Source organism: Bison bison, unplaced genomic scaffold (genome assembly GCF_000754665.1).
Source record: "Bison bison bison isolate TAMUID 2011002044 unplaced genomic scaffold, Bison_UMD1.0 scf7180017864370, whole genome shotgun sequence".
NCBI lineage: Eukaryota > Metazoa > Chordata > Mammalia > Artiodactyla > Bovidae > Bison > Bison bison.
Window position 1 is genome coordinate 11,845,184 of NW_011494942.1, and position 21,852 is coordinate 11,867,035.

Below are 21,852 nucleotides of genomic sequence, written 5' to 3' on the forward strand. Positions count from 1 at the left end.
GAACTCTTTAGCCTACACATGATGGGGTATGTCACGTGTTTCTAGAAATGCCAAGAAATGTCTCATTCCTCTTTACATAATATATCCAGCATGCCTCCTTCCCATCAGGAGCTAATACCATGCACACATGAGGACTCAGACATCTTCCCCCAACAATTCTAATTTTACAAGGAATAATAAATATGTATGTCATTTTAAATACATTTGCAGGTCATTTTTGTGTGTTATAAAATATTTCAATTATAAAAGAAACGTTTTGGAACACACACAAATGACCAAGAGCATTTCACTGCAAAGAAGAATTTCCCATTCCTAATTTATATGTCTTGGAACTGTAACCAAACAACTTCGCCCATACTTTAGATGTTAAAAAGATAAAAAGGCGGGCCATCCTTGAACCTGATTTTTCCGGTAGTCCTGCTGCGAATGTCTCAGCACACGGTAGCACAGCCTCAGCATGTACTTATAGGGGGCATATCTTTGATCCCCCAGATCTTCCAGTCTCAACATTGAGCCTTCTCCTGCTTTCTCCTTAAAGGGTGCTTTAAGAATCCCAAATACCTATTAAGAAAACAACAACAACTATGACTTATTCTGATGAATGGAGGTGCATGTTTAGAATTTTTTAATTTTTTTATAACAAAAAACGTTGACTCAAAAAGGCTTTTGTAATATTTGAGTAGAATTAGTGGAGAAGGCAATGGCACCCCACTCCAGTACTCTTGCCTGGAAAATCCCAGGTACGGAGGAGCCTGGTAGGCTGTAGTCCATGGGGTCACTAAGAGTTGGGCACAACTGAGCGACTTCACTTTCACTTTTCACTTTCACACATTGGAGAAGGAAACGGCAACCTACTCCAGTGTTCTTGCCTGGAGAATCCCAGGGATGGGGGAGCCTGGTGGGCTGCCGTCTATGGGGTTGCACAGAGTCGGACACGACTGAAGCGACTTAGCAGCAGAAGCAGCAGTGTAAAGTGAAAAAATAAAAGAAAGATTTTTGGGGGGATATAAGACCAACATATTAAGGGACAGAAAAATACTGCTAAAAATATTCCCTAAATTAAATGACAAAACAATATTTAAATAAAATGCTTCATTTTGTTTAGAAATTCTATTTTATTAAAATAAAAAATATTTGGGAAGTGTTCAACTTCCCTAATAAGTCAGACAGAAAAAGAAAAAAATCATATGATATCACTTATATGCAGAACCTAAAAAAAATTATACAAGTGAATTTATTTTCAAAACAGAAACAGACTCACAAACTAGAAAATGAACTATGGTTACCTGGTGGAAGGTGGGAGGGAGGGCTAAATTGGGGGTTTGGAACTGACACGTACATACTGCTATATTTAAAGTAACCAATAAGGACTTAACGTAAATAAATAAATATTTGGTTAAAAATAATAAAATTTTAAAGATTTTAAGTTTTACCAAGTTACATGAACATATTCAGATGCACTAAAATATAGTTTGACTTCAATGGGCTTTGAAGTCAAACAACTACTTCTGTTATTCCCTATAAATTTCTAAAAATCAAAACACTATAAGGAAAATCAAAACACTATAAGGAAATTTACTTTTCATCTAAAACTGACTACCTCCAAATATTGCTTTTAAACCTCTTAGTAAAAGAATTAACTTATTATTTGTATACATAAAGATGTGACCAAATCAATGAATGTATCAGCATTCAAAACAAATAAGGAGCCATATGGGCACCTGGTGATACCCAGTGACTCAGATTCTTCTTGTAAGAAAATTAGCAGTTGGGAAGTATTTAAAAAGCATTGAGGAGCATGACTCTTTTTAGGCAAGAAGACAGCAGGTAGGATCACCTGGAGATGAACTGGCAGGATGAGTAAATTATTTATAAAAGAGCACCTAGGCAAAGACATGAGGAGTCATACAAGAAAGCAGAATTATCCTCTGTAGTCCATGAAATAAAATATGAATTAAAGTTTCTTCAATAATTCTATATTCACTAAACTGTGAATTTTCTATTTATTATACTGAAGTAAAATATTTGACATATATTGGTTGAAATAATAAATCATTCAAGGTTCTAAAAGTCCTTGAAATCAAATGTTTTATACAAAAGAAATGCTAATGTTAGAAAAGACTTGGTCTCATTAGATTTGCAACCTTTATTTTATTTGAGAAAACTGTTGATTTTATATATTCTGACAATCAGCTACAGAATATTAACTGATAATGTCTACTATTTTCCTTTCCCAACTCTACAATAGCAGGTATATTAATAACATAAATTTTATTTTTTAAGGATCTTCCTACAGTCCACAGTTAAGGCAGAAGCCCATTACTTATATAGCAATTAACAGAATAAAAAGAATGCACGAAGGTAGGCATGTCCAAACGTGCATAGTATTAGGGAGTAAATTAATTTGCCGGCACATGATGAACAACTTCAGGAAGACATAGCATAGGAGCATTTCTAGACTTCCAGGGAAAAAACTAGAATACTGTAAAGAGCACTTGTGACTAATGAATAGACTGCCCTACTTTTTGAGGGGAAAATGGGGGAAGAGGAGGAAGCAGATGGAAATGGCAGCTTCCAAGCTCCCCTGGAAATTCTACTTAGAACATTATTACAGCATGTTTTCTGGAAACAGTTTGACCATGTAGGTTTTTCAGAGGTCTGTGGCAGGCCATCTCCAAGATAGCTCTCAGTGAACCCTGCCTCCTGGAATTACTCTCTTATGGAATCCTGTCTTATTGACTGTGAGTTGGAATTATTGGCTCACTTCTAACTAAGAGAACAAGGTAGAAATGATGAGATATTAGAATTTCTAAGATGAGGTTACAAAAAGACTATGACCTCCACCTGGAGGCCCTCTCTTCTTCTGTCTTGGATCCCTCACTTCTAAGGAACACAACCTGCCTGGTCTTGAGGCAGCCCTGTGGAGAGGCCCAAGTGAGTGAGCTGAGTAATAAATCCTCCCCTGTTTGAGCCTCGAGATGACCACAACCCAGCCAAGACCTTGACTGCAGCCTGTGAAACACCGTGAGCAAGAACTGCCCACCTAAACCACCCCCAGATTCCTAGTCCACAGAAAACCTAAGTATCTGCTGGCTTTTGACACTAAGTTTAGGGGTAATTTGTTATACATCAATAGGTAACTAATACAAGAACTTTCCTGATACTATAATTCAAAAGATAAAATATGCAAAGTCACCTGTGCCAATATGTTCTGTTCCCTCATTAACTTCTGACGTTCTCGGTTTGGCTTGGTGATAAGCACGTCTAGAACGTCTTGTCCGTTGTTAGGTACATCAGCAACAAAGAAGATAAGGTCTTCCAGTAACTTGGTTACAAACCTATCATAAAAAGAAAGGGAAATATTATGGTGTGCTTAATCTTGGAAATATTTGTAAATAAGCACTAAAACATTAAAAAGTAAAAGTATTTTATAATAAAATCATTTAATGAAATAACTAATACAGTAAATATTTACTTAAATTAGCTGCTGAGTCACTTCAGTCGTGTCCGACTCTGTGCGACCCCATAGATGGCAGCCCACCAGGCTCCCCGGTCTCTGGGATTCTCCAGGCAAGAACACTGGAGTGGGTTGCCATTTCCTTCTCCAATGCATGAAAGTGAAAAGTGAAAGTGAAGTCGCTCAGTCATGTCCGACTCTTGGCGACTCCATGGACTGCAGCCCACCAGGCTCCTCCATCCATGGGATTTTCCAGGCAAGAGTACTGGAGTGGGGTGCCATTGCCTTTTCCCATTTACTTAAATCTTTGCAAAGAGCATCCCTTCTTCAGTTCCACCAACCCCTACTCCTACCTCCAACTCTAATCAAGTATTTGCAAAGACAATTATGAAAAAAAACCCCATGAGTCCCAAAATCAGAGGTGTTGAGAGGATAACACCCATCAGCAGATGCTTTTTCATGACTGACTCACAAAGAAGGGTATTTTGGCTTTATGAGAGAACAGCTAAACTAAATTCTTAAACTCAAATTTGTTCTTTTTTATTATCAACTCAACTACATTTTCTAATCTTTACCACATTACAATTTCTCTCTGTACAGAATAGGAAAAACTTAAATGACCTGCAAAGAGAGACAAGAGCAAGCCATCATATCTCTAAATTGTTCTGAAAGTATTAACTGATCTATACAAATCATAGCACCCTAAAATCATACACTAATGTTTACCTTTAATTCTACATTTTGGCTATTTTTTTTAACTATTACTTGAACATTAGTGGCATCTGGCACCTTCCTCCCTTAGCTTTCTTCTTCCTCCTTCCTGTGGTTTATCATTTCCTGTGTGACTCTTTTTTGTAAAATTCATACAGGCACTACACCACCAGGGAACTGCATCATATATGAATTTTTTAATACTACAAAAACTATCCAACAAATATTTAAGTAAACTTTATCCAAGAAGATGTCATATAGATGCATGATGGAATGCTACTCAGACAGAAAAGAATGAAATAGTATCATCTGCCACAACATGGATGGACCTAGAGATTACCATTACTAAGTGAAGTTCAAGTCCGACAGAAAAAGACAAATACCATATGATATCATTTGTATGTGGAATCTAAAATATGACACAAATGAATTTATTTACAATGTTTTAACATTTAACAGAAACACAGACATGGAAAACAAACTTATGGTTACAAAAACAGGCACAGGGTGGGGGAGGAATAAATTAGGAGTTTGAGATTAGCAGATAAAAACTACCATATATAAAACAGATAAACAACAAAGTCCTACTGAAAAACACAGGGAACCATATTCAACATTCTATAATAAACCATAATGAAAACGAATATATTTATATATAACTGGATCACTTTACACTAGAATCTAACACAACATTGTAAATCAACTATATTTCAATAAATAAGCTTTATCCATATACATCAGCATAATTATTCACTGTTATTAGTATGATCAATCAAGATCACATCAACAAAAGAACTACAATTTAAGAGATTCAGTGACTCTAGAAAAGTGCAGAATGTATTCCGTTATGAAGCACCTTGATCTTACCTCCAGATTCAACTCTTGCAAGGGAGTGGAGCCAAGTGGATAAACCTATAATCCAGAATTTAGCCACCACATCCAAATTCAGCGCACCTCCAAAGTTCATAAACTTACTCCAAATTCCAGAGATATGTTTTCTTGTGTGCCTATTTTAAATTTTAACCCCATCTGTTTCTTTTCGACAAAATGTCTTAGGAATAGGATTCACTGACATAGCTTCTAGGGGCACCCACAGAAATGTAAAACATGATTTCTACACATCAAAATGTGGTGTGAATTTCTTTCCAAATTGTGACTCAACATCTTCTAAATTATTCTGTTGTCCTTAACAGCAATAATAAAATATTTATTTTGAGCTCAGACTTCTTCAGCAAACTAAAATTGAGTTGAGCTTCAAGGGCTCAATTTACAAGTCCAGTCCAAGCATAAATGTATCTGCATTTTCTTTTTAGAAGTATTGGGTTTTGTTTTTTTTTCTCTTGCTGTTTAGAGGATATTGTATTCAGGTGTTTAGTTATTTAAGAAAGTGCAACTCTGGGAGCAACTACAAATGCCTCTGCTTCAAACTCTTCCAGATGGCTTACAAATGAATGATGGTGGAGATGCAGATGTAGAGAATGATCTTGTGGACACAGCAGGGGAAGGAGAGGGTAGGACACATTGAGAAAGTAGCTTTGACATATATACACTACCATATGTAAAACGGATAGAGTGGGAAGTTGCTCCATAACACAGGGAGCCCTGCCTGGTGCTCTGTGATGACCTAGAGGGGAAGGATGGGAGGCTGCGAGGGAGGCTCACGAGGAAAGGGGATATATATATACATAGATAGTTATGACCGATTCTCAATGTTGTACAGCAGAGACCAACACAATATTGTAAAGCAATTATCTTCCAATTAAAAATAAATTAAAAACTGGTGATAGCTAATGGAATGATGATGAAGAAAATTAACAGTCTTGACTAAGAATGACTATACATTAACCTTATTTGCAGAGCCCACCTCCCCTAATGATGAGGCAATGATAGTCAAGAAAATGAGTCTTCTCTTTTGACCTCCAAAACTGTTGAAACCTTATTGTTGTCTTTTCACCTCAAGCATCCCATCTGTGGCAAATAAAACGATTTTTTCAGTTTAGACCAAATTACAATTCTGTACTGGGAGATGGGTGAAAGTGAAAGTGAAGTCGCTCAGTTGTGTCCGACTCTTTGTGACCCCATGGACTGAAGCCTACCAGGCTCCTCCGTCCATGGGATTTTCCAGGCAAGAGTACTGGAGTGGGTTGCCATTTCCTCCTCCAGGAGATCTTTCCAACCCAGGGACTGAAACCGGGTCTCCTGCATTGCAGGCAGACGCAGGTCCTTTAATCACTCAAACTTATTAATTTCCCTTTATTAAAAACTTTTTGTGTGAATTTTATCATATGCACCCATGATAAACAAAATATATATTTAAAAAAGACATACCTAAAACATAACAAAAACCAGGAACGAAATAAGAAGCACAGTGATGAGCAAGGATAATATTCAGTACTGGCAAGACAATGGGGACTGAAAGCATATGGCAGGGAACTAAACTAAAGACACAAAAGCAGAGACTAAAGCAAGGTGTCTCCATCTTTTAAAGGAACCTTAAACATATTGTGACCCCTGTTCCAGTCCCGGCTGTGCAGTGAGTGAGTGATAGGAGGAAAGAGAGGAAGCACACAGACAGGACTGGACTCAACCACCTGCAATCTCCATGGCCAAAGCCTCAAATTAGCGGAGGACACAAATTCTCAGCCCTCACTATCAGATCTGGCTCTGGACTTGTTGAGATGAGCAAGGTGGAAGCAACCATAAAACTAATAAAGAAGATGAAAGAATGCAGAGAGAGAATAAGAAAAATATTTCCACTCAAGAAGAACCTGCATATTTAAATTTCAAAGCACAAGAGAAAAACTGACATTAAGAAAGCCATCCATCATACTGAAAAGCCAGGAGGCACTTCATCACCAAAAAAATGCAAGTAACAGTACAATTTCAAAATAACTTTTAAATCAGTGTGTTTCCGATCCTCAAAGAGTTAAGAAAACAATTATATACCAAAGAAGACACTATACATAAAAGAGGGCAGATACAAATGAAGAAAATGTGGCTATGCAAAAGAATCAATAGAAATCTGAGAAACAAAATTATAATCATTTAAATAAAAATATAATTCATGAAGGTAAAATACTACACACACATTCTAAGAAAATGTGGTGACTTATAGACAGTATCAAAAAAATCAATCTAGGAAGCAGGACAGATTTCAAAAGGCAAGTTATAAAAGGAAAGTTAAGAGATAAGGGAGATGAATTAAGAGGATTCGACACCCATCTAATAGGAGTTCCAGAAGAGAGGTAAGAGGAAAAGATAAATATTTGAAGGAAGATGGCTGAAAATTTTCCAGAATTGAAGAAAAATATAAGTATTCTGATTAAAAGTATACCCTAAGTGTCAAGTGGGAAAAATAAAATTAAAAATTACTTGTAAACACATTGTAGTGAAACTTTAGGACATCAAAGACAAAAGAAAAAAATCTACAAAATTATCAGAAAGTAAGCAAAAAAGGCCAATAAAGAATAATAATTCTTAACGGCAAGATACAACAGAAAATAATTGTTATAAATTTAAAATACTAAAGAAAAAGAATTGTCAAGCTGGCATTTCATACATAAAGTATCAGTTAAAAAAGGAGGTAAAATGAAGACATCCCCATATAAAGATTAATAAGATTTATAACCTCATTGAACAGACTAAAGAAAAAATTTCAGCAAAAAGAAAAGTGAACCCAGAGAGGAGTGAAATGCAAGAAATAAAAGCAAGTAGAACAAAAGGTAAAATACATTAATATAATTAATAACTGAAAAATAATTTTAGGAACTAAATTTTCAGGAAAAAAGTGATACATCATAACTTAGATGACATAAGTAATTTAAAGAATAAACTCAGAACTATGGGTCTAGACAACTATTGCCCCCTAAAAAAAAAGATGGGAAGTAGAATAGCAGAGAATAATCAAAGCATTCTGAAGTATTTTTCTCCCATGAGAGAAAGAAATATTTTCAAGTTGTGTAAAAAAGAAGATATAGCTGAAATGTATGACAAGACCATATGGGCACTTGCAAAAGAATAGGAACAGGATCTATAGCTTCTAAACCAGAAGAAAAGTAAAAATGGGGAGAAAATACAAACTTAACCACTCCAACAGAAAGGAAGAAAGAAGAAGAGGGAAAAGAAAAAAAGCTATACAGGAGAAAGAAAATAACAAAATATGATACCCATTGGTATTCAAATAAGTCCAAACACATTATTTAACAAATCAAGGTAATTAAACGTTAGCGAATTCAAATAGACTATCAGATTATATTTTTAAAATCCAGCTCTTGCCTGCTCACAAGACATTAACAAAGCAAAATGACTGGCAAATCTGAAACAAATGGATATCGAAAAAAGGCATCTACTCAAACACAAACAAAGGATAGCTGGTGTCAAGACAGGAATATCAAGCAAGTAAAATGCCTGTGATCCAGCAATCCCACTGCTGGGCATACACACTGAGGAAACCAGAAGGGAAAGAGACACGTTACCCCAATGTTCATCGCAGCACTGTTTATAATAGCCAGGATGTGGAAGCAACCTAGATGCCCATCAGCAGATGAATGGATAAGAAAGCTGTGGTACATAAACACAATGGAGTATTACTCAGCCATTAAAAAGAATACATTTGAATCAGTTCTAATGAGGTGGATGAAACTGTAGCCTATTATACAGAGTGAAGTAAGCCAGAAAGAAAAACACCAATACAGTATACTAACACATATATATGGAATTTAGAAAGATGGTAACAATAACCCTGTGTATGAGACAGCAAAAGAGACACTGACGTATAGAACAGTCTTATGGACTCTGTAGGAGAGGGAGAGGGTGGGAAGATTTGGGAGAATGGCATTGAAACATGTATAATATCATGTATGAAACGAGTCGCCAGTCCAGGTTTGATGCACGATACTGGATGCTTGGGGCTGGTGCACTGGGACGACCCAGAGGGATGGTATGGGGAGGGAGGAGGGAGGAGGGTTCAGGATGGGGAACACGTGTATACCTGTGGCGGATTCATTTCGATATTTGGCAAAACCAATACAATATTGTAAAGTTTAAAAATAAAATTAAATTAAAAAAATAAAAAGGAAAAAAAAATTCAAAGGGAAATGAGACTGCTATAGGAAGATATTAACTCTGTATCAGAAGGACATCTGATCTGGTGATCACATGTTGGATGGCCCCTGCTCTAGATTCTGAGCTCCTATCTCAGGGAACTGGAACCAATACTCAAGCCTGTAAATTGCATGAAGATGTGAATGGAGCCTGTGCTGTTCATGGCTGCATTGCCACCGTGAGCAAACTGTCCTAAGAATACTACACAATTTTAACAAACAAGGAAATCCTGTCACATATGACAATATGAGTGAACCTGCTTTGTGAAATAAACCAGTCATAGAAGGACAAACACCGCATGATTCCACTTACACGAGGAGTGACTGCTTCCTTAAACTTTGCTCCTTACTGTCAAACTATGTTTCAAAATGCTTATATCAGTTATCTCCTGGAAAGCAAGGAGATCAAACCAGTCAATCCTAAAGGAAATCAGTCGTAAATATTCATCAGAAGGACTGATGCTGAAAGCTTCCAATATGTTGGCCACCTGATGTGAAGAACTAACTCAGTGGAAAAGACCCTGATGCTGGGAAAGATTGAAGGCATGAGGAAAAGAGGATGACAGAGATGAGATGGTTGGATGGCATCACTGACTCAATGGACATGAGTTTCAGCAAGCTCTGGGAGTTGGTGATGGACAAGGATGCCTGGCGTGCCACAGTCCATGGGTTCACAGAGTCGGACACGACTGAGCAACTGAACTGAACTGATACCAATTATCATTTCACCAGCTGTCATGAGAATTTCAGTGTGTGAATGCCTGGGAAATTGGTAATTTCTTATTTTTCTTATTCAAATTGAAAGGTATGTAGCAGACCATGAAGTGGATAAATACAGAGAATGCTTGCGCTCTGGTGTATTGGAAACCTATGGACTTTAAAAACACACATGATTAAATCCCCCATTTACAGTGTGACCTTACCTGATTGGCTTAAACTTTCAATTATCCTTTATGTAGAATGGGAATAATGTCCATATCAAGGTTGTTTGAAGGACTAGAGAAATATATTTACAGTACCTAACATAGTACCAAATAAAGTAGGGATGAAATGACTGATGGCTATCAGTATCACTCTTTCTTACTCATTTCCAAAACAGAATGAGTGGAGGAATCAAAGATCCAGTTTTTTCGAGTGTCTCTGAGCGAGTTACAAGGGCAGAAAGCTACACTTTTGCAGACTGTTTGCTGGTATTATATAACATGTTTGCTTTGTGGGACTTGAGCAGAGAAATGTATCTTGAATAAATAAGAACAAAAAAGCATAAAACTTTTAGGGCTTCTAAAACTCCAAACCCAAATATCAAATCAAGTGCATCAAAAGGCATCTCTTATAAAACATTTAAAAGGAAAGGTCAGAAAGTAACTCAAAACAACTGTGTTCAAGCCAAACTAAAATAGAAAAATGTAAACATTCCCCAGATTTTAATGTTACTATGTTCATTTAGGCACCAGGATCTGCTCATTGAGAAGCAGGTGTGCTGCCATGGAGACCATTCTACGTATTTCCTTAGAGTCATTCATTCACCTGAGAGCTATTGCAAGAGTTCACAACTGACTCTTGATGATTTAAAAGTTATTCTAGCTCATGCAGCTCAATACCAGAAAAATAAACGACCCAATCAAAAAACAGGCCAAAGAACTAAAAAGACATTTCTCCAAAGAAGACATACAGATGGCTAACAACACATGAAAAGAAGCTCAACGTCACTCATTATTAGAGAAATGCAAATCAAAACCACAACGAGGTACCATTTCACACCAGTCAGAATGGCTGCTATCCAAAAGTCTACAAGCAATAAATGCTGGAGAGGGTATGGAAAAAAGGGAATGCAAAACAGGACAGCCACTATGGAGAAGAGTGTAGAGATTCCTTAAAAAACTGGAAACAGAACTGCCATATGACCCAGCTATCCCACTGCTGGGCATACACACTGAGGAAACCAGAACTGAAAGAGAAGTATGTACCCCAATGTTCATCCCAGCACTGTTCTCAATAGCCAAGACATGGAAGCAACCTAGATGTCCACTAGCTGATGAATGGATAAGAAAGTTGTGGTACATATACATGATGGAATATTACTCAGCTTTAAAAGGAACATATTTGAATCCGTTCTAATGAGGTGGATGAAACTGGAGCCTATTATACAGAGCAAAGTAAGTCAGAAAGAAAAACATCAATACAATATATTAACGCATATATATGGGATTTAAAAAGATGGTAACGATGACCCTATATGTGAGATGGCCAAAGAGACACAAATATAAAGAATAGATTATTGGACTCAGTGGAGAAGGCGAGGGTGGGATAATTTGAGAGAATAGCATTGAAACATATGTATTACCATATGTGAAAGAGATGACAGTCCAAGTTCAGTGCATGAAACAGGGCACTCAGAGCACTGGAACAACCCAGAGGGATGGGATGGGATGGGAAGGGAGGTGGGAGGGGGGCTCAGGATGGGGGACACATGTACACCCATGACTGGTTCATGTCAATGTATGGCAAAACCCACCACAATATTGTAATTAGCTTCTAATTAAATAAATTAATTTAAAAATATGAATGATAAATAAATAAGTAAAAGTCATTCTAGAAAGGTACTAACCTCCTTTCATTCTGGGTTATTGTGCCATTTTCCAGCTTTTTAACTGTAGTTGCCAGCACTTTATTTGCATCATTGGCAAAGTCTAAATCTCGGACCTCGGACAGTGGGACAGACACAATGGCAAATGCTTCTTTATCTTCTTTTGTCTGGCAAGTTCCAATCTGCAATGTGTTTTTCCATTAAGATTAGTTGCTTTATTAAAAAATTATGCAATACTCCTGAAGTACTAACACATCTTAGTACTGCAGAAGAGGTACAAAACAGAAGTAGATGATCCAAACACAACAATTCCTACAAGCATCGCCCACTATGAAAAGCTGTAGAGACACAGATCTCTCCTGCCCATTTCCTGCCTTGTTCTCAAAGCCCGACTGGCAATGTTTCCCTTTTACCCTTGCCCTTTGCTTCAGTTTCAACAGAGGAGAGGAAATGCCCTTCTGGAATCTTCTTCCCTTCCTACATGCTGCTCCCATTCTCTTGGTATCTCTGTTGCATCTTTTTGAATCACAGCCCTGCAGTGACCTGACTGGTGGGCATGAGTCCTTGATGAAATCCAGTGCAACAATCTCTAATATTGACAAAGTACAGTTGTAAGAACATGTCAGTCATCCCCTAATCCTATTCATACAACATCTGGATGAAAAGTAAACCATTCTCAGAAACATTTACCTTCAACATAACAGGCCTCTCTTCATCCGTGTCTATGGGGATGCTAGTACTGGTTACCCATGTGTTTGTACATAGATGTCTTAACCGCACATATGAGTTCCTAAAAGAAAAATAATATTTAAAAAATGGCTTATAAAAAATTAACACACTTAACATTAACATATTTAACAGTTTCATACATGATATGAATATAAATATATTTTAGGCAATTAGTGAGTATAGATCAGTCACATTTTAAGGGAAAATCTGACTACAGACTATTTCAAAGCATGCAGTATTATTACCTAGGCCGGTGGTTCTCAAAATCTAGACCTTGGACCAGCACCATCAGCATCACCTGGACACTAGCTAGAAATACAAATTCCAAGGTTTTATCCCAGTCCACTGAATCAGAGAATCTGAGCGTGAGGTCCAACAGTGAGCATTTTACCAGCCTCTCCAGGAAATTCTGATGTATACAAAGGTAAGAAGCACTGACTGTGACCATCTCAGTTATAATGGCTGTCTCGCTGTAGTCCCTTTTGTGGTTTAACCATTTGCACATGCAAGTATACAGTGTAGTCGATCCTCAGTGATTGCAGATTATGTACTTGTGACAAATTATCTCTACCCCCAAAATCAATTCTTGGGGGAACTTTGGCAGTCTTTCTCAGACATGCATAGAGTGGCAAAAAATTTGATTCCCCGCCATTCACAGCCCCAGTGAGGCTGAACAAGGTGACGCTCTGCCTTCTGGTTTCTGCTCTTGAACCGTCACCAAGTGTCTTTTCGTGGTCTGTATATTACCATGATTTCACTGTCATTGGGGAATTCATTGTTGAAAACAGCCCCAAGTGTAGTGCTGAAGTGCGGTCTTGTGTTCCTGTAGAGCAAAGCTGTGACGTGCATTACAGAGAAAATACTAATGACAGAGAAGCTTCATCCAGGCATGAGTTATAGTGCTGCTGGTCATGAATTCAGTGTTCATGAACCAAAAGTATATATTAAGTGAGGTGTCTTTAACCAAAAACACATAAAAAACAAGGTTGAGTATTAACTGATTGACAAAAATACTGTGTCCAGAAGCTTGCAGGAACCTAACTCTGTATTTCCCTTAGGAGCAATGGTCCCATATTTGCTAATTCATGTTCCAGCAATAGTAAGAACCAATGATAGGTGAATTATGAGAGAGTGTATGAGAAAGAACAGCTAGAGCTTCCTCCAGCTCAAATATTATCATTTTCAGTGAAACTTTTATTATCATTTGTTAAACAAAATGAATAAAGTGTCCATTAAAAGAAAACCATTGTGGTAAGTTCTCTGCTTCAAGTTGCAAGAAGTTCAGAAGGAAAGATAAGATAAATCCCTATAATACAAGGCAGAAAGCATTAAGGCCAATAAGAGAAACCAAAAAAAAAAAAAAAAGGCTTCAGGGAAAGAGATTTAGTCTCAAACACCATGGTTCTGCTCATTCATAAAAGTAGATAGAGACTGAGTTTCAAAAATCTAGAACAGCAAAGGTCTGGTCATTGTCCAAATAATCAGCAAGGTGGTGCTGTAATACCTCTGTGATACCACTTATCTTCTGCATGGAATTACACAGGAGATGTCATCTGGACTCAATTATCCTCACCATTGTATTTTAAGCATCTGGAAAGTGGGGCCATAGCTGGAGAACGACCAGCTCCATGGTCGTTCTTACCCCTGCACTCTTCCTATAGATGCTTATGGAGTCAACCTAGATGGCTGAGTTCCAAACTAATGAGGCCACATTTGAGCCATAACAACTTGCAGTTTCTAACAATTCTAGAAATGAATAACTCCTTAGGACCTACACCACAAAAATCCTTTCTTAGAATCTTTATGTAATTTGAATGTCTAAAATATGAAGACATTGGGAGGACTTCCTGGCAGTCCAGGGCTTAAGACTTTGTCTTCCAATGCAGGAGTATGGGTTTGATCCCTGGTTGGAAAGCTAAGATCCCACATGCCTCACGGCCCAAAAACCAAAACACAAAAGAGAAGCAATATTGTAACAAATTCAATAAAGATTTTAAAAATGATCCACATCAAAAAAATCTTTTAAATAAATAAAAATAAAAGACGAAGGTATGCTTCATAGTGGTTAAGAGTATAGACTGCAAATTCACACTCTTCAGGATCAAATTCCACCTCATGAGCTAGACATTGATTGATCAACCTAGTCACACTAAGCCCGTAGTTCCCTAACCTGGCTGCACATTAGAGTCACCAGAAAAGCTTCTACAGCCTGTTGCCCAGGCTGCACTGCACATAATTTAAATCAGAATGTCTGGGACTCAGAGAAGGCATCAGTACTTTTTAAAGATCTCCAAGTGATTTCACTTATCTTCCCGTGGCCAGAGCATAAAGGGCGAAATGCTGCACAGGTGATTCCAATTTAAAGCTGACATGAAAAGCAAGGCATTAACTAGTTCATCCCAGGTGGTTCAGAATTCGCCTGCAATGTGGAAGACCTGGGTTCGATCCCTAGGTCAGGAAGATCGCCTGGAGAAGGAAATGGCAACCCACTACAGTATTCTTGTCTGGGAAATCCCATGGACAGAGGAGCCTGGTGGGCTATGGGGTCGCAAAGAGTCAGATACTACTGAGCGATTAAGCACACACAGCACAGCTAGTCTTTAGTTCTGATCTGTTAGAATTGCTGCCAGGATATTTATAAAGAACTTGACAGAGTGCTCAGCACACAGCAAGAGCTCCAGAGTTATATTACAATAGTAGTTATTACTAAGTGTTCATTAGCAGAAGCTTTAAAACAACTAATGACAAAGAATATGTTAATACAAAAATCTGTTCTATAATGAGAAGGGCTTCAGCGGCTCTGAATAATAATAGATGAACCCTGCCATATAGAGGGTTCAGAGCCCCAGCAAGGCTCTGGGGCTTGTCTATATAGTGAGATCTTTCTACCTTTTCCTTAAGCAAATTTTCTTGGTTAGAGTTCAAGAAGGGCTCTATGTTTGCTGAGTTAAAATCTAAAGTGAGTAGTCAGAGCAAGGATTTATTAAGATGCCATACTCAGAAAAGAAGGTCAGAGACTTGCATCAAGTCAAACCTTCAGTGTGGATCTCTTTACAGATCTCTTTTGGTAGCCCAAAGAGAAATGGCTCATGCAAGGCCAAGATTCAGCTACATTTCGCCCATCCAAGTACCAAACAGGTCTGACCCTGCTTAGCTTCCAAGATCAGGCATGTTCTGGGTGGTGTGACCACAGACTCAGCTACATATCTCATGAGTGAGAACAGCTGTGAAACAGCCCAGGAAGCCCAAGGAGCAGTGATTTCCGGCAGTGTTAGTAGAGCAGCGTTTTCCCTTCTCTGAAAGTAACCTGCACAATAACGTCTGCATTTTGAGCATGTACATTCAATCTAACCACTGCGATCTGCCCAAGGCCAAGGACAAGCATGCTGGATCAAGTACAATTTAGAACAATCCCATTAAACTTAATAATAAAGGCAAAATTTTATCCATCTACAGATTGCATCCTAGTGCTATTGTTGGAAGGTAGACAGCTGTGAGCCAAAAAAAAAAAAAAAAAACCATCAAATCCGAACAAAAGAATGTAAAATATTCTAAGTTACCAATTACCTCACTAACAATCCTCCTTCCCCCTCTTCATTTAGGTCTACTTGTCTCCTAGCTGGGCCTTCAGCACAGCTAGCAAATTTCAATATTTTTCCATTTCATGTTCCTGCTACTTGAAACACTTCCATCCCAGATGGAGAGGGCTTGATCTTTCAAATCATTCAGATCTTTTCTCAAATGTCCTAAATCAGAGAGGTCTCATACCTAATAATAGAACTCTCCATATGCTTCAATTTTCCTTCAAAACATTTTTATTACCTGACCTTATAGTTTGTGCTTATTTGTTTATTACCCCTCTCTCCCATTTGAATTTAAGTTCATCACCAGCTTGCTCAAAGTTGTCCTCCCAATGCCAAGGGCAATGCCTGGGAGGCAATCAATGTTCAGTAAAGATTTGTTGACTCATTGACTAAATAAATGAACAAATGGACAAATAAATAAATAAATGAATGAAATCTGGAATTTGACATAATAAAAATGTCATAAGTATTTTAAAATTAATTTTTACTGGAGTATAAAAATGCCGTAAGTATTAACGGAAATGCTTCTAGACTGTTTTTCATTTTAGTAACCACGGGACATCCAAGTAGTAGAAATAAATAATTCTTATGAACTTTTCAGAATTTCTTACTTATTTTTAAGAATAGAACAACCATGTTAATCTACTCATAAAAGAGGCATGATTTTTTACACTTGTTTTTCACTTACACTTGCTCTCTTGCTGTCACAAAAATTATATTAAAATTTTAATATGGTTTTAATTTCTTACCAACCAGTAAAATTATTCAAAGGGACATTATTGTTTAACCTGTTTTTTTGTGTTTTTTTTTTTTTTTACCTTGGAACCAGGCAGTCTGCTCTCTGAAGAGTCGTGGCATCCAGTTCGAAAAGCGATGCAATGTCATTTCCATGCGGGACTGAGACCAAAGTGTACATGATCTTCTCCCCTGCCTGGCGTTTCTTCTTTGAAGCTGGAAGATCCCCATCTCTCTGTTGAGGTGGTAGAATGTTTTTTACTTTTATTAGATTTGTTACTAACCTGGGAGAGAAGTTTAAATTTGCATGTATTTCTTCATTGGATTATAGTGATGCCTAGTTCACACACTCCAGTTCACACACTCCAGAGGACTTCAGCTGGGCAAATTATCAAAGCAGCAACAGTCAAAATAGTTATGGCCCTTCCTTGATATTAAACCTATTTTCACAGCAGTAATTTTGAGCATTCCACATTTAAAACAAACACAGAGGGACTTCCCTAGTGGTCCAGAGGTTAAGAATCCGCCTTCCAATGTAGATGATGTGGGTTTCAATCCCTGGTCTGGAAACTAATATTCCACACACCTGAGGGCAACTAAACCCTTGCACTGCACTGACTGAGCCTGAAAACTCTAGAGCCCGTGCTCCACAACTAGAGAAAACCTACACACCACAACGAAGACAGCTCAGCCAAACAAAGCAAACAAAAACACAGAAGAAACTGCCGAATCATCTAGATGTCATAAACTGGAAGCATGGACGTGTTTCAGAGTTCCTGCCTAATCCCTAAAACACCATTGGGATATTAACTTGGAGTGAAGGGGAATCAACAGCAGGATTCCCATTCAGTTCACTGGCTATTCTAGAAGATCCCAGAAGATACTATAATGTCAAACAAAGTGAAGTCAAATGGAATAGAAGCCTTTATGATGAAACTCAGCCAATATTTCCACTACATCCCTACCATTTTAAGCAGAGAATAACACAAGACTGATGATTATGCATTTTCTCTTGAACTTCCCCAAGTTCCTATGTCCCATGGAAGGATCGATGTATAAGAAAACCAAAACAGGATACAGCAATTATAAGCTTGGTAATACTTCTACATATTTATTAAATCAACTAAATTTGAATATAAGAGAGGATGGCTGTCATTGTACCATCAAAGGAAGTTGAAAGAAAATATAGGAGGGAAGGGATGCTTGAAGATAAATGAGAGCAGTTCATATCCAAAGACAAGTTTGCTTTCAAGGTCGCCATGGCAATGTAGTACTACACCTCATCATTCCAAAATGTTCACCTAAAGCACCATCCCAAGGCTGTGAGCATCATTGTCCTTGGATCAGAAAATCCTTACCATTTCTTGCTGGTGTTTTCTGTAAATGGTGCACAAATTGGCAGCACCACTGACCTACAAATGGGCAGAGGAACTGCCAGGGTCCGAAGTAGAAGCAGGATTGCTATCTGCTAAATCTCACACAGCCTAGCAGTTCCTGGTAGCTCTTGGCATCTTTCACTTCTAGGCCCTCCACAAAGATTCAAGTTCAAACTTAAATGAAGATAGGAGTCTGGCAAACTCTCCCCAGGTAGTTTAATCCCCATAACAGTTGTTTCTTATCAGTAAGTATGAACTATGTGTATTCATCAGAAAAAAGGTAACTTACTACACATTAGAAGGAAGTATAGGGAAATAGGAAAGAAGGAAATGCAAAAACAGTAAGCAAATTACACTTGTGAATTTACACAAAGCTTCTCAGGGTACCCAAACCATTCCTTGGTTGTTCTTGCTAATCTTACAACAAAAATTTGAGAAAAAGGAAGAACATTATTTCATTTAAACAAAGAGATGAGTGCAGTTACCTGCAGGAGATGAAAGATGAGGGAAGGAGAGAAAGAAAGAGGATGGAGAAGGGGAGGACCAGAGGAGAAAGAGGGGGAGGAAAGAGAAAGGAAAGGAGAAAGAAGGGAACGAGATGGGGAGGAGGGAATAAAAAGGGGGAAAGGAGAGGGGAAAAGGAAGGAGAAGGGAGCAGTGAGAGCAGCAGTGAATGCTCAACTCCAAATTTAACTAGACATCTCAATCCATATCACCCAAAGCCAGAGGCCTGATCTGCAGCCCTTAGACATTGAGTGAGTCACTCTTCAAAGAACAACCTTCTTTAAGGTTTCTGAAAAAATTCTCATGGGTCAGAAGACCCAATTCACAGTCATCTGCAGTGAGGGCATGGAAATCTGTGAACTGAAAACAAAAGTCTTTGAAGGGCAAAACACCATCCCATCTTGAGAGAAGAAAACCTAAATGTCTTTAAATAACCCAATAAAAATGGCCTTGCCAGACAAGTAAGTTAGGAAAGAAGGCAGCCTGGGTAACATAATAGCTTAGGCTCATGAAATCTCAAGCTTGGGAAAGATCTTCATAGATCATCTGTGAGCTAAAAAGACTTCTTCCCAAATAAATCTCTGGCAGCATCTAGTCAAGTGAAATTCTATTACTTGAAATGTGTTCCTTTGCATCATGAAAACATTGGTCTTTAATTATTCCCTACTGAAATGTAGGCAGCCTTTGTGCCTTTCTACAGTTTCATTTATTTCCTGTATTTCAACTCTCAAGACAGTTGAGGGAAAGAGTCTAAAGAAAGAAAAACAGTTGGAATGAGGAGGTCAAAATAAGGGAAGGAATGGGAAGTGTGGACACTAGAAGGAAAATAGGAATGTGCGAGAAAAATATGACACCAAAAGCACTTTCAGTGAAAAATAATGATTGATAATCAAGCTTCCATGAAAACAAATTTCTCCTGCTCTGTGAAAGACACAGTCAAAAGAATGAGAAGATAAACCACAGACTGGGAGAAAATACTTGCAAAAGACATATTTAATAAAGGACTGGTATCCAAAATATACAAAGAACTCCTAAAATTCAATAATATGAAAACAATTAATTGAATTCTTAAAAGGGCAAAAGACCTGAACAGATACCTCACCAAAGATGACATACATGTGGTAAATACATATACGAAAAGATGATCAATATCAAATGTCATTAGGGAATAGCAAAGTCTCTAATTAGATCTCACTTGCAGCAATGATATCCCATATACACCTATGAATGGCCAAAGTCCAAAACACTGACAACACCAAAGGCTGACAAGGATGTAGAACAACATGAACTCCCATTCATCACTGGTGGGAATGCAAAATGGTACAGTCACTTTGGAAGACATTCCAATGGTTTTACACAAAATGAAACACACTCTATACCATATGATTCAGCAATCATGCTCCTTGTCATTTACCCATAGGAGCTGAAAAGCTATGTCCACACAAAAACTTGCATCATAGCTTTATTTATACCTACCAAAACATAAAAGCAAACAAAACACCTTTCAGTAGGTGAGTGAATAATAAACTGTGGGGCATTCAAACAATCGCATGTTATTCAGCACTAAAAAGAAATGAACTATCAAGCCATGAAAAGACATGAAGAAACCTTAAAGGCATAGTTAAAATGAAAAAAGCCAATGTGAAAAGGCTACATACTGTGTGACTTCAAACATATGGCAGTATGATATTCTGGAAAAAGCAAAATGATGGCACAGTAAAAAGATCAGGGCTGCCAGGGATGGGAGGGGAATGAGTAGGAAAAACACAGGATTTTTAAAGCAATGTAATTATTCTGTATGATACTTTTATAATGGATACATGTCATTCTACTTTAATCAGAGAGATAGAAAGTTCTACACCAAGAGTGAAACCTAACGTAAACTATGGACTTTGGGTGATAATGATGCGCCAAGGCAGGTTAACCAGTGTAATAAACGTACCTCTCTGGTAAAGGATGCTCATGGTAGGGGACGCTGTACTTTCGTGTGGGCAGCGGTATATGGGAACCGTCTGTATCTTCCACTGAATTTTGCTATGCATCTAAAATGCTCTTTACAAATGCCTGTTTTAAAAAAACCCAGTCTGTGTGTGCCACAACTATAGAGCGTATCCTCTAGAGCCCGGGAGCTGAATCTACTGAAGCCCAAGCACCCTAGAGCCCATGCTCTGCAACAAGAGAAGCCGCAGCAGTGAGAAGCCTGTACGCCGCAACTAGAGAGGAGCCCCAGCTCACTGAAGCCAGAGAAAAGCCCACACAGTGATGAAGACTCAGGACAACTGAAAATAAATAAGTAAAACTATTAAAAAGTACACAGTCTGAGAGGAAATATTTGTAAGTTATATATCTGATAAGGGACTTGTATCCAGAATATAAAAAGAACATTTACAACTCAACAGTTGTAAAGACAAATAACCCAATTAAAAATTGAACAAATGATGAGACCCAACATTTCTCCACAGAAGACAGAAAAATGGCCAAGAAATATTTGCAAAAGTGCTCAATCTCATTACTAAATAGGAAAATGTATTAGGATGGTTATAGTCAAAGAACAGACAACAACAACTGTTAGGATGTGGAGAGACTGTAACACTCAGTCTCCCCCCATATTGCTGAGGAACACACAACGGTGCAGCCGCTTAGGAAGAGTTTGGTAGTTCTTCAAAATATTAAACATATAACCAGCAATTCTAGGCTTCCCAGGTGGCGCTAGTGGTAAAGAACCTGCCTGCCAATGCAGGAGATGTAAGAGACATGGACTCAATCCCTGGGTCGGAAAGATCCCCTGGAGGAGGGCATGGCAACGCACTCCAGCATTCTTGCCTGGAGCAGCCCATGGACAGAGGAGCCTGGCAGTCTACAGTCCATAGGGTCGCACAGAGGTGGACATGACTAAAGAGACTCAGCACAGACGGAACCAGCAATTCTAATTCTAGGTATCTACCCAAAAGAAATGAAAGTATACAACCATGCAAAAACATGCACATGAATGTTCATAACAGCTTCATTTATAATAGCTGAAAAGCAGAAATAAGCCAAAAGCCCATCAAATGATAAACAAAATATG

General features: G+C 38.0%; 1 protein-coding gene across 1 annotated transcript in view; it reads right to left on the reverse strand.

Moving 5' to 3' along the window:
• ITPR2 (inositol 1,4,5-trisphosphate receptor, type 2) overlaps positions 1–21,852 on the reverse strand; it is a 586,895-nt gene that overhangs the window by 398,139 nt on the left and 166,904 nt on the right. The window contains exons 11-15 of the mRNA XM_010856005.1: positions 16,989–17,140; positions 12,548–12,647; positions 11,879–12,039; positions 3,197–3,338; positions 400–561 (exon numbers count right to left, since the gene is read on the reverse strand). Coding sequence (XP_010854307.1) covers positions 400–561; positions 3,197–3,338; positions 11,879–12,039; positions 12,548–12,647; positions 16,989–17,140 — 717 coding nt within the window. The remainder of the gene's footprint in view (positions 1–399; positions 562–3,196; positions 3,339–11,878; positions 12,040–12,547; positions 12,648–16,988; positions 17,141–21,852) is intronic.